The following is a 15,209-nucleotide window of genomic DNA, read 5'->3' on the forward strand; positions in this document are numbered from 1 at the left end:
GCACAACTGGTGGAGCAGAATCTGCGCTTGCTGCATCCAGTGGGGGGCCTAGGGATAAGCGGACCCTGCAGGCGCGAACGGGGTGGGTGGGAGCAGCGCGAATTCTGTGTTCCCCGTCCCAGGAAGGGGGATCCAGGGTGAAACAGCCCCAGAGGCGGCATTAGGACCCAGAGAAAGCAGAGGACTGGATTCAAGGGCTGAGAGGGGAAGATTGTTATCAGCGTGATTACCATTTGAAGGGAGAGTCTCTGGTGGAAGAGATAAGGTCCGGATTCCCTCCCCAGGGGAAGATTGCACAGAAATTGAGCTTTTTATATTTGTTTTCTCTACGGCTTTGGTTATAGAATGAAAAAAGGGTAGAAACTGAGTTACAGAAAAGTCTTCATTAGTTTGGAGGGTATATATCCTTGTGCCTACTGTATCCGAAAAGGAATCTAGAGTGATAGTGTGTGTGTTAGTATCTGGAAACTGGGAAAGAATCTATTTTTGGGAAATTATTAGTAATTGCACCCAGTTTTTCGAGGAGGAGCAGGGAATGAGGCTTTCCAGCCTTTCCTTTCCTCCTTCTCCTTTGAATCTGTTGTGTCAGTTTTTGAGAATGTTATAAATGATCAATCGAAAGCCAAATTATCAAAACTTGCGAAAAGATTTATTTATCTTTTTCCGCGACCAAAATATGATCCTCAAAACCACCACAGCCAAAGAGACAGCGTCGAGCCTGGGATCGGCGCTGGGTGAGCCTGGATCTGACCTCTATCGCATCGAATCCCCCCCTGTTCACGAGAGCCACTTCTAGTGGGGATGTTTTACACTGTTTATTATGCCCGAGGCGAAGGAGTCCAAGTTTCTTTTGTAACTCTGCATATTCATAGTTGGTTCTTTCACTGTGCAGAGCTGGGCAATCGCTGTTTCCTGGTTGATAGCCAGTGTTGGGAAGTTGCTATTCACATGTATCTTTCTGGCTATCTTGATCGATGCTATCCACTGGGCGGTGATCAGATGATCACTCTTAGACTTGATGACTTGGGATAATGACTTGGGATAACGGTGAGCTGGGTGCGTCTATTCTTGAGCTAAATGCCCGATGGTCTCCAGGAATTTCGGAGTTTGAATAGCCATCCGCCTCTCAGGCTGCTTGTGGTCAGAGACTCATTTGGATTTCACAATCTTTATAAAATGCATTCTTTTATAGCATGAATTATTTCTAACATATATTACAAGAATATTCAGTTTCCCCTGAATGTTAAAGAGACCATCTTTCTGGTATTTAATCTGGTTAGCTTCCTCTATATGGTCTGCAGCTTCTCTAGAATGAGGGCTGAGATGTCCAGAGGAGCTGATGAGACCCCAGACCCAGAAGTAGACTCAGGTGTGGAAAATCCTGAGTGGTGTGGAGAATGGGAAAAAATGGGCCAAACCCTGAAGGAATTTTCTGACCCTGTAGACTGGGATTTTCCACATGAACAAATTCAGAACCCAGCTGAGGTGGGGAAATACCTGAAAGAGAAGTCAGAAGTGCCATGATGACTCTAAAGAGAAAAGGCTCATTGCAATAAGCTGGGCCCTGGCCTATGCTTATCGCACACTGCTAGATACTTTGGGGCAGCAGACAGAGGAAGGGGGGCAAGGAGATTAATCAGCAGCTACCCCAGTCACTCAGGCTGCAGCCAACACCCCAGCTACTCAGGCTGGAGCTAAAGCAGACAGTGAGCCTAAGCTACTGGCAGTTGCCACAGGAAAGAAGCACACAAGCAAAACCAATTGGCCAGTGACCGACGATGACGATCCGGGGGAAGGACCCTCAACACCAATTACTGATACAAAAGCCAAAGTTAAAGCAACTGACACAACATCAGAAGCCACTATTGAGTCCTATTCCCTGAAGGACCTTCATAGCCTAAGAAAGGATTACACTCGAAGACCCGATGAATCCATAATTAGTTGGTTAGTCCGTCTTTGGGATGATGCAGGAGAGGCTACAGTTTTGGATGGTAGTGAAGCCAGGCATTTGGGATCCCTGTCACATGATCCTGTCATCACCAAGGAATGATGAGGGGGGCTAATCCTCACAGCCTCTAGGCACGGGTCCTGGAAAGTGTAGCACAAAGATACCTGTGTGCAGATGATCTCTATATGCAGCAAACCCAGTGGAAGACCATAGAACAAGGGATTCAACGCTTGAGGGAAATGGCAGTGGCAGAGATTGTCTTCTCAGATGACATAAACACTGTAAATCCAGACCTGGTACCATGTACATCTGTGATGTGGCAAAAACTTGTATGACTTGAGCCACAGGAATATGCTTCTGCTTTAGCAATAATGAAGCGGGATGACGGTGAGGAGACTGTGCTTGATATGGCAAAGAAGCTCCAAGCATATGCAGATGCTGTACATGGCCCAACACATGCCAGAATCGCAGCGTTTGAAACACATCTGCAGAAATTAGAAGACAAGATGGAGGAGAATCACAAGAAACTGAGGGAGGAGATTAAAGAGGGCTTTCTCCAAATCTCAGTAGTACAGATTGAAGGTTCTGGTACCCAACGCAGACGTTCCCCAGATGGAGAGAGAAGGTACACCCCATGAGCTGAGCTGTGGTTCTTCCTGCGCGATTGCGGAGAAAACATGACGAGATGGGATGGAAAATCTGCTACTCTGGCACAACGGGTGCGTGAACTTAAGACTCAGAGAGGAAGTTCCATAAGGAAGCTGCTCCAGTGGCCCATAACTGAACTGCCATATATGATGATGATGACGATATTTTTGATCCCCTTGAAGGAACCCCCAAGACATATGCCCAAAGAAAGAAGGATAACCAGGCTTAGAGGGGCCCTGCCTCTGGCCAGATAGAGGATAGGGAAAACCGTGTTTTTTGGACTGTGTGGATTTGTTGGCCTGACACATTGGAACCACAAGAATATAAAGCTTTGGTCGACACTGGTGCGCAGTGCACATTAATCCCATCAAGACATGTGGGGGCAGAATCTGTTTCTATTGCTAGTGTGACAGGGGGATCACAAGATTTTACTTTGGTGGAAGCTGAGGTGAGCCTGACTGGAAATGAGTGGAAGAAACACCCTGTTGTGACTGGCCCAGAGGCCCCATGCATTTTAGGCCTAGACTTCTTCCGAAGTGGGTATTTCAAAGACCCAAAGGGACTCAGGTGGGCATTTAGGATAGCGGCTGTAGAGACAGAGGGTGTCAAGCAATTGAACACCTTGCCTGGCCTATCAGAAAACCCATCTGCAGTAGGACTTCTGAATGTGGAAGAGCAACGAGTGCCAATTGCCACCTCGACAGTGCACTGCCGACAGTTCCAAACGAATCAAGATGCTGTGATCCCCATCCACAAAATGATCCATGAGCTGGAGACCCAAGGGGTGGTCAGCAAGACTCAGTCACCCTTCAACAGCCCCATTTGGCCTGTGCGTAAATCTGAAGTAGAATGGAGATTGATTGTGGACTACCGGGCATTGAATGAAGTGACTCCACCACTGAGCGCTGCTGTGCCAGGCATGCTGGAACTCCAGTATGAGCTGGAGTCCAAGGCAGCGAAGTGGTACGCCACTATTGACATTGCTAACGCGTTTTTCTCCATTCCTCTGGCAGCAGAATCCAGGCCTCAGTTTGCCTTCACCTGGAGAGGCGTGCAGTACACCTGGAACCGACTGCCCCAGGGGTGGAAGCACAGTCCTACCATCTGCCATGGACTGATCCAGAGTGGACTAGAAAAGGGTGAGGCTCCAGAACATCTGCAATATATTGTTGACATCATTGTGTGGGGGAAGATGGCAGCAGAAGTGTTTGAGAAAGGAGAGAAAATCATCCAGATTCACCATCAAGAAGAGCAAAGTCAAGGGACCTGCTCAAGAGATCCAGTTTCTGGGAGTGAAGTCGCAAGATGGATGGCGTCAGATTCCCACCGATGTCATCAACAAGATCACAGCAATGTCTCCACCAACCTGCAAGAAGGAACAAGAAGGAAACGCAAGCTTTCCTAGGTGCCATAGGTTTTTGGAGAACGTATATTCCTGAGTACAGTCAGATCGTGAGCCCTCTTTACCTGGTCACGCGTAAGAAGAACAGTTTCCACTGGGGCCCTGAGCAGCAATAAGACTTCACCCAGATCAAGCAGGAGATCGCTCATGCAGTAGCCCTTGGCCCAGTCAGGACAGGACCAGATGTGAAGAACGTGCTCTACTCTGCAGCCGGGAACCATGGTTTGTCCTGGAGCCTTTGGCAGAAGGTGCCTGGGGAGACTCGAGGCTGACCACTAGGATTTTGGAGTCAAATCTACAGAGGGTCTGAAGCCAACTATACGCCAACAGAGAAGGAAATTTTAGCAGCCTATGAAGGAGTCCAAGCTGCTGCAGAGGTAATAGGCATTGAAGCACAACTCCTCCTAGCACCCCAACTACCAGTACTGGGGTGGATGTTCAAAGCAAAGGTTCCCACCACCCACCATGCCACCAGTGCTACATGGAGCAAATGGATCACCTGTATTGGAAAACTGAATCGCCCCAGGATTCTGGAAATAATTACAAACTGGCCGGAAGGTGAAAACGTTGGTCTCGCTGATGAAGAGGAACAAGAAGTGACACGTGCTAAAGAAGCTCCACCATATAACCAACTGCCAGCGGAAGAAACACGATATGCTCTTTTTACTGATGGTTCTTGCTGCATTGTGGGAATGAAACGAAAGTGGAAGGCAGCCATATGGAGCCCCACACGACAGGTCGCAGAGGCCACTGAAGGAGAAGGTGGATCAAGCCAACTTGTTGAACTCAAAGCTGTTCAACTGGCCCTGGACATTGCAGAAAGAGAGAAGTGGCCAAAGCTCTACCTCTACACTGATTCATGGATAGTAGACAATGCTTTGTGGGGATGGCTGGAGAGGTGGAAAGAGACTAATTGGCAGCGTAGAGGAAAACCAATTTGGGCTGCTGATGAGTGGAAAGACATTGCTACCAGGGTAGGGAGGCTACCAGTGAAAGTCTACCATGTAGGTGCTCATGTTCCCAAGAGTAGAGCCAATGAGGAGCACCAAAAGAGTGAGCAGGTCGACCAGGCTGCAAAGATAGGGCTGTCCAAGATAGACCTAGATTGGGAACACAAGGGTGAGTTATTCCTAGCTCGATGGGCCCATGATGCCTCAGGCCATCAGGGTAGAGATGCCACCTACAAGTGGGCACGAGACTGAGGGGTGGATTTAACCATGGACAGTATTTTTCAGGTTATCCATGACTGTGAGACATGTGCTGCCATCAAGCAGGCCAAGCGAGTGAAGCCCCTCTGGTATGGTGGGTGGTGGTCCAAGTACAAGTATGGGGAGGCCTGGCAGATTGACTACATCACACTGCCCCAGACATGCCAAGGCAAGAACTATGTGCTGACCATGGTAGAAGCCACCACAGGATGGTTGGAAACCTACCTTGTGCCTCATGCTATGGCCTGTAACACCATTCTGGGCCTTGAAAAGCAAGTCCTGTGGACACATGGTACCCCTGAGAGGATTGAATCAGACAACGGGACTCATTTCAAGAACAGCCTTATCAACACCTGGGCTAGGGAGTGGCATTGAGTGGATATACCATATCCCCTACCATGCACCAGCTGCTGGCAAAGTGGAGAGATACAATGGACTGTTAAAAACCACCTTGAAAGCATTAGGTGGGGGATCTTTCAAAAACTGGGAGCAGCATTTAGCAAAGGCCACCTGGTTGGTTAACACCCGAGGCTCTACTAACTGAGTGGGCCCTGCCCAATCTGAACCTTTGCATAGAGTATATGGAGACAAAGTCCCAGTGGTACATGTCAGAGGTTTGTTAGGAAAGACAGTTTGGATCAATTCTGCCTTGAGTACAGACAAACCCATTTGTGGGGTTGTTTTTGCTCAGGGACCAGGTTGAACATGGTGGATAATGCAAAGAGATGGAACAACACGATGTGTACCTCAGGTAGATCTGATTGTTGGGTGAGAACTCTGTGTAAATATCACTGTTTGCTGAATGTTACTGCCATTGTCTGTGTATAGCTGTATATTGGATGTATAATGTATGTGTTTGTAGAGTTAGAATATATATTAGTTTTAGTAGTAAGCTGACGATATGGGGATAAGGGGTGGAATGTTCTGGGTTGACTATATGATGCTTTTATCCCCAATCGTCTGTTCTGTTTGTGCTGAATAATAAGTTTTGCACCTTTAAGACTTGTTCTAGAGAGTGAAGGGGGGAGAGAAGAAGCCTGTAGTTTGTTTTCACACACTGCACTCACTCCTCCACATTCCTGCTCCTGGACTGTGTTGTCTGCGGATGGACAGACAGCAGGACAGAGCTCTCCTTTGTTTTAGTTAGTTTTACCTAGATGAGGGAAAGAAGTTCCCTGGACTTTGGTTTTTTTTTCCCTTTTCTTTGGACCTATTTAAACCTGCTCTGGACTGAACACCCAGAAGAGCACCGGCAGCACGCACCTGTGGCCCACCAGGCTGGGCCTGGGCTGTGGCATTTCCAGCATCAAAGGGACTGATAAGAGACTGAGTGAGCCAAGTTGCAACCCAGGGAGGGGACTTTCTGAGTTTGTCATCTCTTTAGGAGCAGCAAGGGGTTTTATTGTTTAATAAACAGTTTTTTTTCCACTTTTCTCCAAGGAGGTATTTTCTCCCGGACTGGTTGGGGGGAGGGGCCGATTGAATCTGCTTTCCTAGAAGAGCCCGTTTGGGGGTTCTGTCCAAAATTTGCCCCAAACCAGGACAACACCCCAGCTAAATCTTTCAACCTAAGACAACCTGTCATTGACTAAAACATACATCTGCAGAACATGGAGAAGTACAATTGAGTGCAACATGTAGCCTGTACACTGGCTGTGATTGCGATAGTGAAAACACTGTGATATAGAAATCCAAGATGGAAGATGAGTGTTGCAGAATGTGTGTTGTTCCTAGAAAATTGAAATTAAAGTGAGCTTGGTGTGACGCTGTTGAGTCAGGGATGGAAAGAAAGACTCCAGTCTTCAGGTGGATCAGAAGGCAAAATAGAATAATTCCTTTATTAGCAAGAAGTTGCGAGCTTTATAGTCTCACTCGCTAAGCTGAGACCTGATTGGTCTCAAAGTGAAAACATCTCACACTATTGGCATACTATGGATAGCACACTGTGGAGAACCATAACTATAAACAATGGTTACAGAAAGAGAGATAATAATTGTTTTAATGTTTTTCTTCTAAGATTCCCAGGCTCAGCCTGGGAGAAATTATCTCTGTTCTTTCTTCGACTGAACTGAGAATATCCATACTTGGTGGGGAAGTACTGTTACTTTTATGATCAGCTAAAGAAATAGGTGTGGTATGAATAAAATATATTCATTTTGAATTAAAATATTTGGCAGAAGGTATTATTAATGCAATGTAGCAGAGTAAGATTTGAAGCTAACAAGTCCTTTGCCTGTAACTTCTTAAGTCAAAGAGTGATGTTTATTTTGATAGTAAGTTAAAATACTGTAAGAATTGTAATATGAAGTTACCTTGAATTGGGTGTTCATAAACTGGGTTTGCTTTAAGTAAACGGTTTAGAAGTAATTTGCTTTAGAAACAATCTTTCATAAACTAAGGAAAAAAATTTTGACAGTGAGGGTGCTCAGATATTGGAACAGTTTGTCTAGAGCTGTCTTGGATACTCCATTCTTGGAGATGATTGGAACCTGACTGGACACAAAGCCCTGGGAAAACTAATGTAACTTTTTATTAGCTGTGCTTTGGGCACAGGGTTAGAACAGACGACCTCATAATATTTGCTTCAGCCTAAATTACTCTGTCATTTTTAAGTTCTGTCTAGTTAGTAAAGCCTGTTGGACTACATATCTTTTCATATAAAGAGCACTCAAATTCTTTGAACTCAAAGATGCTATTAAGGATATTAGAATTTCTTTGGGGGAAGAGAAGAATTGATCTACAAAGAAAACTCACTAAGGTACCAGGTCAATCGGTTAGCTTCTCTCTCTGCTTCTAATTTGGTTCAATTTTTCCCCCCACTGTGTTAGGGGATTAAGCTAAACTGAATTACTTTCTTTGTTGTAGTAAAAAGCGCACATGAAGTTTGTTACCATAGCTCAGCTGACATACCGTATTTCACTGTTGCTCTAATAACTTGATTAAATGCCTAAGTTTTTTGAGTGTTATTTATTAGGACTAAGTTGAAATACTTGATGTGGTGCAATATGGAAAATTATTATCTGGCTAGAAATTAGTAAAAGAATTGTAGAGAAGGAGCTGGTAGAGGTGGTTGGTAGAATTAGAAGAGTGATTATCAGAGGAATAGTTGCAGTGGAGTACTCTAGGGATTGATCTTGAGTCTTATTTATGGTGCGTTGTGATATTTGATGCAAGGGAAATATTGTCAACACACAGGTAACTTTACAAGAAGCTGCTCTGACGAAGCTAGATTCTTTGGAAAAAAAGTCTGGAGCAGAGTCAGTGGCACAGCTGAAACTTCATCTCAAATGATCCATACAGTTCTTGCCATCTGTAGTAATGAAAAAATAGATAATACTAGGATACGGGCAATGAAAAATTGCAAGAAAGATTGGTGGAAGAGGGAGCTGGCAAAATAGTCTGGAGAGAGGTAAGTTCATCTTGGCAAATATGATGAGTCACTAATCACCAAACAAGGATTAAAAACTCTTTTAAGTTAAATGACAGCGACACAAAAATATTTTGATTATAAATTAATTAACTGAAAGTATCTGGTCATCTTTATGTTAAAAGGTTCTCAGTAAGACCATGGGGAGAAAAAGAAACATAAATTTAGAAAAGATGTTGATATGAATTTCTGTAACATAGCATAACAACTTTAAAAAATGAAGTAGCAGTCAATTCTAGAATATTTTTCTTGTGGTCTTGCAAACTCAGTCACTAGCTCTGCATGGTGTTGCAGAAGCAAGGGGAACAGATTTGATAAAATAAACATGGTCATAGAATTATATTAGCCTTAGAAATCAAATTATTTGAGCTGCTAATTCTACACCATGATAAGGAAGTTTGGTACAAAAATAGCACAGAAGAAATTAAACTGTCTGTTAGCAGAATCTTGTTAATAGTCCTCATAATGATCACAATCTCTTCACAATATTAAACACTGAAAACTGTCAGGCAACTTTAATCAAATATATATATATATATATTTCTGAGAACAAAAGCATTTTAGTTGATAGACTGATACTGTTACCTCATAGTGTGTTGTTAACACTGTATTGTATTTTGTAATAGTAACTTAAGCACGGTTTCATGAAACTTGTGACAGATTAATGCTTCCTGAGCAGGTCCCTGTTCTTTCTCTCTCTCCCATTATTTATTTTCTTCTGCTTCCATATGTATAACTTATGTGGGTTCTAGCACTCAGCAGACTGTTTTGTGAGCTACAATGTTTCTAACATTTTCACCACAATAGAAAATGAACTCAGGAAAAAAATAATTTAAAAAAAATCTCGTTTTCTGCTAGATTAATGAGTTAAATCAGTGCAATGAATAGCTTGACAAGTATCAGAATTAGCACTAGGGATGAAATAGGATGGCATAGCCAGGTTTGTTATATGGGAGGAAGGAGGAATAAAAGTGGGGAGGAAGACATTTCCTTGTTGGCAGCATTAGACTGGTAATTTGTTCAAGTGCAGTCTGAGATAGTCTGCTACCTGTTTTCCCAATGTAATGTACTTTTAGTAGGTACGTATGATAATGTGAATTACCTCAGAACGTATGACTATTTTACACTTCTGTACTGTTAGTTATGTAGATAATACAGCCTAATTTTATAAATTGTCATTCACTTTTACCATCATAAAATAGTCTTCCTGAATTTTCTGATGGAGTCTGATTTCTCACTTTAAACTGACAAAATAGATAAACTGCTTATATACATCAAGCAGTGGTGGGAGCTACACCAGAGTGAGTCAGGTCTTTTCCTTCCACTGTTATGCTAAGAAGTTGAAAATGAAATGAAACATAATTGTGAGTACAACTCACAACTGAATTAAATTTGGATGATATGCAAGTGGCTTTTAAAGCAAGCAGGGGCCTAAGATGGAAAAAGGTGGAGTCCAGGTGTGTAAGTACAATAATAATATTTTCTCTGTGTGTTTCTGCTGTGAGAAATTTTTAAAAATATATTGAAGTTAATGGGTTCTGCTGTAATTAAAATTACAAAATCAGGGTTTTTTTAAAATAAAAGTTATTAAATGAAAGGGAGTTGTGGAAATGTCTTTTGCAAAAATAATAGCAACTATAGTTAAAAGGTGCTTTGTTTCTGATAGCTATGTCAGAGAGAATATTGCAGTCTTTAGGAAAGAAATACTGTAACTCATTCCTTTTGGTTTTGAGCATAATCATGCTGAAATTCCACTTGGAGTGTTTGCTTCCAACAAGATTTCATTTATCAATTTTTTTCTAAAAATTAGAGGATACTACCTCCTTGATAGGCATGGAATTGTTTTTGAATAATCTTTTAATAGTGCTATGGAGATGTGAAACTCTATAGAGACTCTAAAATATTGAAAATCAGTACAGGAAGTATACTAAAAATTTCATAATAATCACTCAATCCCCTATTTAATATAATTGTTTCAGATAGTGATATTTTGCCCAGTTCACTTTATTTGTTTAAAAATAGCTATTATAGGATTTTAATAATAATGCAAAGTTATAAATCATTATAGGACAACAATATTAGTTTTAGTTCAAATAATTAAATCTTAGAATCAATAATTTTTTTTATTTCCACTATTAATATTTATTTATTTTTATTAAATAGCTACATAGTAATGTTTTACCTGCATATTAAAGAGAAGCAAATTAGTCTCAGCATGTGCCTGGAAGATTGCCAGACCTCTGGTAGCAGTTGTCTTGCTTGATTTGACTGCCTGTTCTTTCGATGCTTCATGTTGAGAGGCAGTGGACTTCTGTTTGAATGAGTGGGGCCAGCTTTTATAATTTTCAACTTTTGTGGGAAAATTCACACATCAGAAATATTTAAACTTTCTCTTCCTTAAATTTAAGAGTTCTGAGCTATTTTTTACATAAGTCTTTAAAATCTCATTAATATGGTTTACTGAAAAACATCATGCAAGTGTATATCAGTAATGAGCTCCCACAGAAAAGCAGTATTTTTCTTAATTTGACAGGTATATCAGTTTTGTTGAAGAACCAATAAAACACTTAAATACTTATTGGTCATGAAAAGATAACTGTGTAAGACTGCTGTATTATTTTGAATGAAAGGCTTGGGATCTTTTCAAGCAGTGGAACACAGCTACCACCACTCCTTGCTAAGAAGAAAGTCATTGCCTGCATGATATATTTTCATTCACATAAACTTCAAAATGATACAGCCTTTTTAATGGGGTAGATAAGAGGTAATAAAAGTAATTACAGTGTATGATAGCGTGTTCCAGGTCTGTTTGTAGAACAGACAAGTATGAATCAAATCTGGGAGTTTGAAATGTTTAGGCATTAGATGAGTATGTTGGATTAATCTAATTACTTACTTACTGTCTTTTTCCAATGTAGCCAGCAGCCAGCTTCAGGCGTAGCTTATTCCCATCCAACTACAGTTGCCAGCTACACTGTCCACCAAGCACCAGTTGCTGCGCACACTGTCACTGCAGCCTATGCTCCAGCAGCAGCTACAGTTGCAGTAGCCAGGCCTGCTCCAGTAGCTGTTGCAGCTGCTGCAACAGCTGCTGCTTATGGAGGCTATCCTACAGCGCACACAGCTACAGATTATGGTTATACACAGAGGCAACAAGAAGCTCCACCACCACCACCTCCTGTCACTACGCAGAACTACCAGGTGTGTTTTTAAAAAAAAATAATTGTGTAATTTTAAAATTATATGTTAAAAGGAGGAGGCCTGTTTGGATAAGAGAATGTGGTGATATTTATATTTTTTCTTCCATGGCTCACAGCTAAAACTGTGATAGAATGTGAAGTGACTGCTGTTCTGTATGGTGCGTATAGAGGATTATCAGCAGTAATACTGAAAAGATTTAGACATTCACACAATAAACAATGCATTGACATTTATCTCCAGATTATTTTGTGAACTACTGCTGAAATACTTGTCTTGGCTAGCCTAACTGTCCAAGTGGCATGCAGTTAAATGGGTCATGGAACTGATTTAGATGAAAAAACTGTTCCAATAAAATTTTTCAGTGGGAGATAGTAGTTCCCTTGTCAGATTCCTGGTTGCCACAGGAGCTCTAGCACCAAATGTAAGAGGATAGAAGATTACTCTAGGAGAGGAACTGTCTTTTGAGTAGATTTTGGGTACCCTTTGTGAGATGTCTGCCTACCTTTGTGTGGCTACAGGCTTTTACAAAAGGAAACTGTTGTGTTTTCATCTTGCTCTGGCCTTTACTGACACTTCTTTGCATTGAATCTAGCAGTTGTCAGCATTTGGGTGGGTCAGTTCAGGATAAGGATTCCACAGAAGGTTAACCAACTTAAAAAGGAACAGCATCTTTCCATGGGATTGACAGACTTCTGCAGAATTTCCTTGGTTCTGCATAGTTGTGGTGCCAATGCAAGAGATGGATGTGGGATCATGTAGGGTGAGGAGAGGTGTGATGGTACCTCAGACAACTTCCCATTCTTACACTGGCTTAAATGTCTTATGAAACAACATCCTGTCCGTGACTGGTATTATTACTCTTCAGAAATAAAGAAACTTAGAAGTACAAATCAGTGCTGCATCAGTTTTGCAGTCGGAAGATTTCAGTACGTACTGGTTATCTTGGGACTTATTTAAGATAACTGTTTACTCCAAAGAGCGAGAAGTTGCAGTCTTTTCTGTCTGTCTAAATTGACACAATGTAAGGGTATATACACATCAGTAACCCTAGCCCATTGGTTTCAGACAGCTTAGATGCAGAAAGATGAGCAGTTTTACATGGCCAGGTAGTTTCCTATTAGAAATGTGAGCTTTATTTGTATTTTTAGCAGCTTTTTTTGTTACATTATCTAGACTCTAATTTGCATTTTTATTTGTTTAAAGCTACTATACTGTTGCTGTATGTTATTAATTCCTTTGTAGGGCTTTGAACTTTGTTACATATGGTAATGAACCAAAATGTAGGAGTCTTTCCAGTAGCATGTTTACACATAATTACAAGGTTGCTAAACTAGTCAGTTATTAGATGCATTCAGATAGATAATAGTCCCCTAAATTAAAGAAAAATACTACAAGAAAGACATTGAGGCACTGGAGTGTGTCCAAAGAAGGGCAGTGAAAATGGTGAAGGGTCTGGAACATAAGTCTTCTGAGGAGTGGCTGAGGGAGCTAGGGTTGCGTAGCCTGGAGAAGAGGCTGAGGGGAGATCTTACTGCTCTGAAAAGAGGTTGTAGTGAGGTGGGTCTCAGTCTCATTTCACAAGTAACAAGTGACAATACAAAAGGAAATGGCCTCAAGTTGCACCAGGGGAGGTTTAATTTGGATATTAGGAAAAATTTCTTTATGGGAATGGTTCTAAAGCACTGGAACAGACTGCCCCGGGAAGTGGTGGAGTCACCATTCCTGGAAATGTTCAAAAAATGTGTGGATATGGTTTAGTAGTGAACATGGTGGTAGTGCTCAGTTGACTGTTGGTCCTGGTGATCTTAGAGGTCTTTTCTAACCGTAATGATTCTATGATTTCATTCACCAGCACCCCCAAGTCCTTGGCAGGGCTGCTCTCAATTTCTTCATTCCCTACCCTGTATTGATACAAGAGATTGCCCAGACCCAGGTGCAGCACCTTGCACTTAGTCTTGTTGAACCTCATGAGTTTCCCATGGGCCACATCTTGGGCTTGTCCAGGTTGCTCTGGATGGCATCCCATCCTTCAGGAATGTCAACTGTACTGCTCAGCTTGGTGCCATCTGCAAACTTGCCAAGGGTGCACTCGATCCTTTCATCTATGTCATTGATGAAGACATTGAATAGCACTGGGTCCCAATATGAACCATGGAGTGACACCACTTGTCACCAATGTCCATTGGGACACTGAGCTGTTGACAGATACACTCTGGATGCAACCATCCAAGCAATTCCTTATCCACTGAACAGCCCACCCATCGAATCCTCTCTCCAACTGAGAGAGAAGGATGTTGTGGGGGACTATGTCAAAGGCTTTACAGAAGTCTAAATAAAGGATATCTGTAGCCCTTCCCTTGTCCACTGATGGAGTCACTCCATCGTAGATGGCCACTAGGTTCGTCAGACTTGCCCTTGGTGAAGCCATGCTGATTGTCCTGAATCACCTCCCTGTCCTCCATGTGCCTTAGCAGAGCTTCTAAGAGGATCTGTTCCAGGATCTTCTCAGGCACAGATGTGATGCTGACAGGGCTGTAGTTCCCAGGGTCTTCATTTCTACCCTTTTTAAGATGGGTTCAAGGTTTCCCTTTTTTCAGTTTCCTGGGACTTCACATGACAGCCATGACTTTTCAAATACGATGGAGAATGGCTTGGTGGTCATGAACCTGATCTTCTCTTACAGTGGGAGGGACTTAGCTCTCCCAGTCTGTCTCGCAGTCTATCCACTTGAGAAGTGTGGGAAGAAAGGTTGCCATTGAAGACCGAGTCAAAAAAGCTGTTGAGTACCTCAGCCTTTTCCTCATTATTATTGAGAGTTTGCCAGTCTTGCTTATCAGGAGTGGTACATCATCTTTGACCTTCCTCTTCTGGCTGACATACCTGTAGAAGTCCTTCCTGTTATTCTTTGCCTCCTTTGTCAAGTTCAGCTCCTGCTGCACCTTGGTCTTCCACGCATCATCCTGACACAACCGGTGTCTCTATATGCTTTCCAGGACACCTGTTCTTGATTCCACTGCCTGTGCATTTCCCTCTTGCCCTTTAGTTTGACTCAGCCATGCTGGTCTCTTGCCTTCTTTGCCTGACTTGTGCTGGGGGATTGCAAGCTCTCTTTGCTCAATGGAAGACTTCCTTAAAGATCTGCCAGCTCTGTTCTGCTCCTTGGCCCTGAGGGCAGTTTCTCAGGGGGATCCTATTGACTAACTCCTTGAACAGCTGGAAGCTTATTTTCCCAAAATTCTGGGTCTTGACTCAGCCTGACCCATATTCCTCAGGACTGCAAATTCTATGAGTGCATGATCGCTGCAGCCCAGGCTGCCTCCAATCTTGATGACCCTCATTAGCTCACTTACATTGGTGACCATCAGTTCCAGTATT

The 15,209-nt window shown here is 42.5% G+C and overlaps 1 protein-coding gene and 1 non-coding gene across 2 annotated transcripts in view; both read left to right on the plus strand.

Annotated features, from left to right (window-relative positions):
- The window catches only part of LOC129133620 (zinc finger RNA-binding protein-like), a 65,243-nt gene that overhangs the window by 15,816 nt on the left and 34,218 nt on the right, over positions 1 to 15,209 (plus strand). Inside the window, exon 2 of the mRNA XM_077193171.1 lies at positions 11,552 to 11,834. Coding sequence (XP_077049286.1) covers positions 11,552 to 11,834 — 283 coding nt within the window. The remainder of the gene's footprint in view (positions 1 to 11,551; positions 11,835 to 15,209) is intronic.
- LOC129133624 (small nucleolar RNA SNORA66) lies at positions 8,891 to 9,027 on the plus strand. Its single transcript, XR_008536020.1, has one exon. It is a non-coding gene; the product is annotated as a small nucleolar RNA SNORA66 (small nucleolar RNA).

Source organism: Agelaius phoeniceus, chromosome W (assembly GCF_051311805.1).
Source record: "Agelaius phoeniceus isolate bAgePho1 chromosome W, bAgePho1.hap1, whole genome shotgun sequence".
In the NCBI taxonomy this organism is placed as follows: domain Eukaryota; kingdom Metazoa; phylum Chordata; class Aves; order Passeriformes; family Icteridae; genus Agelaius; species Agelaius phoeniceus.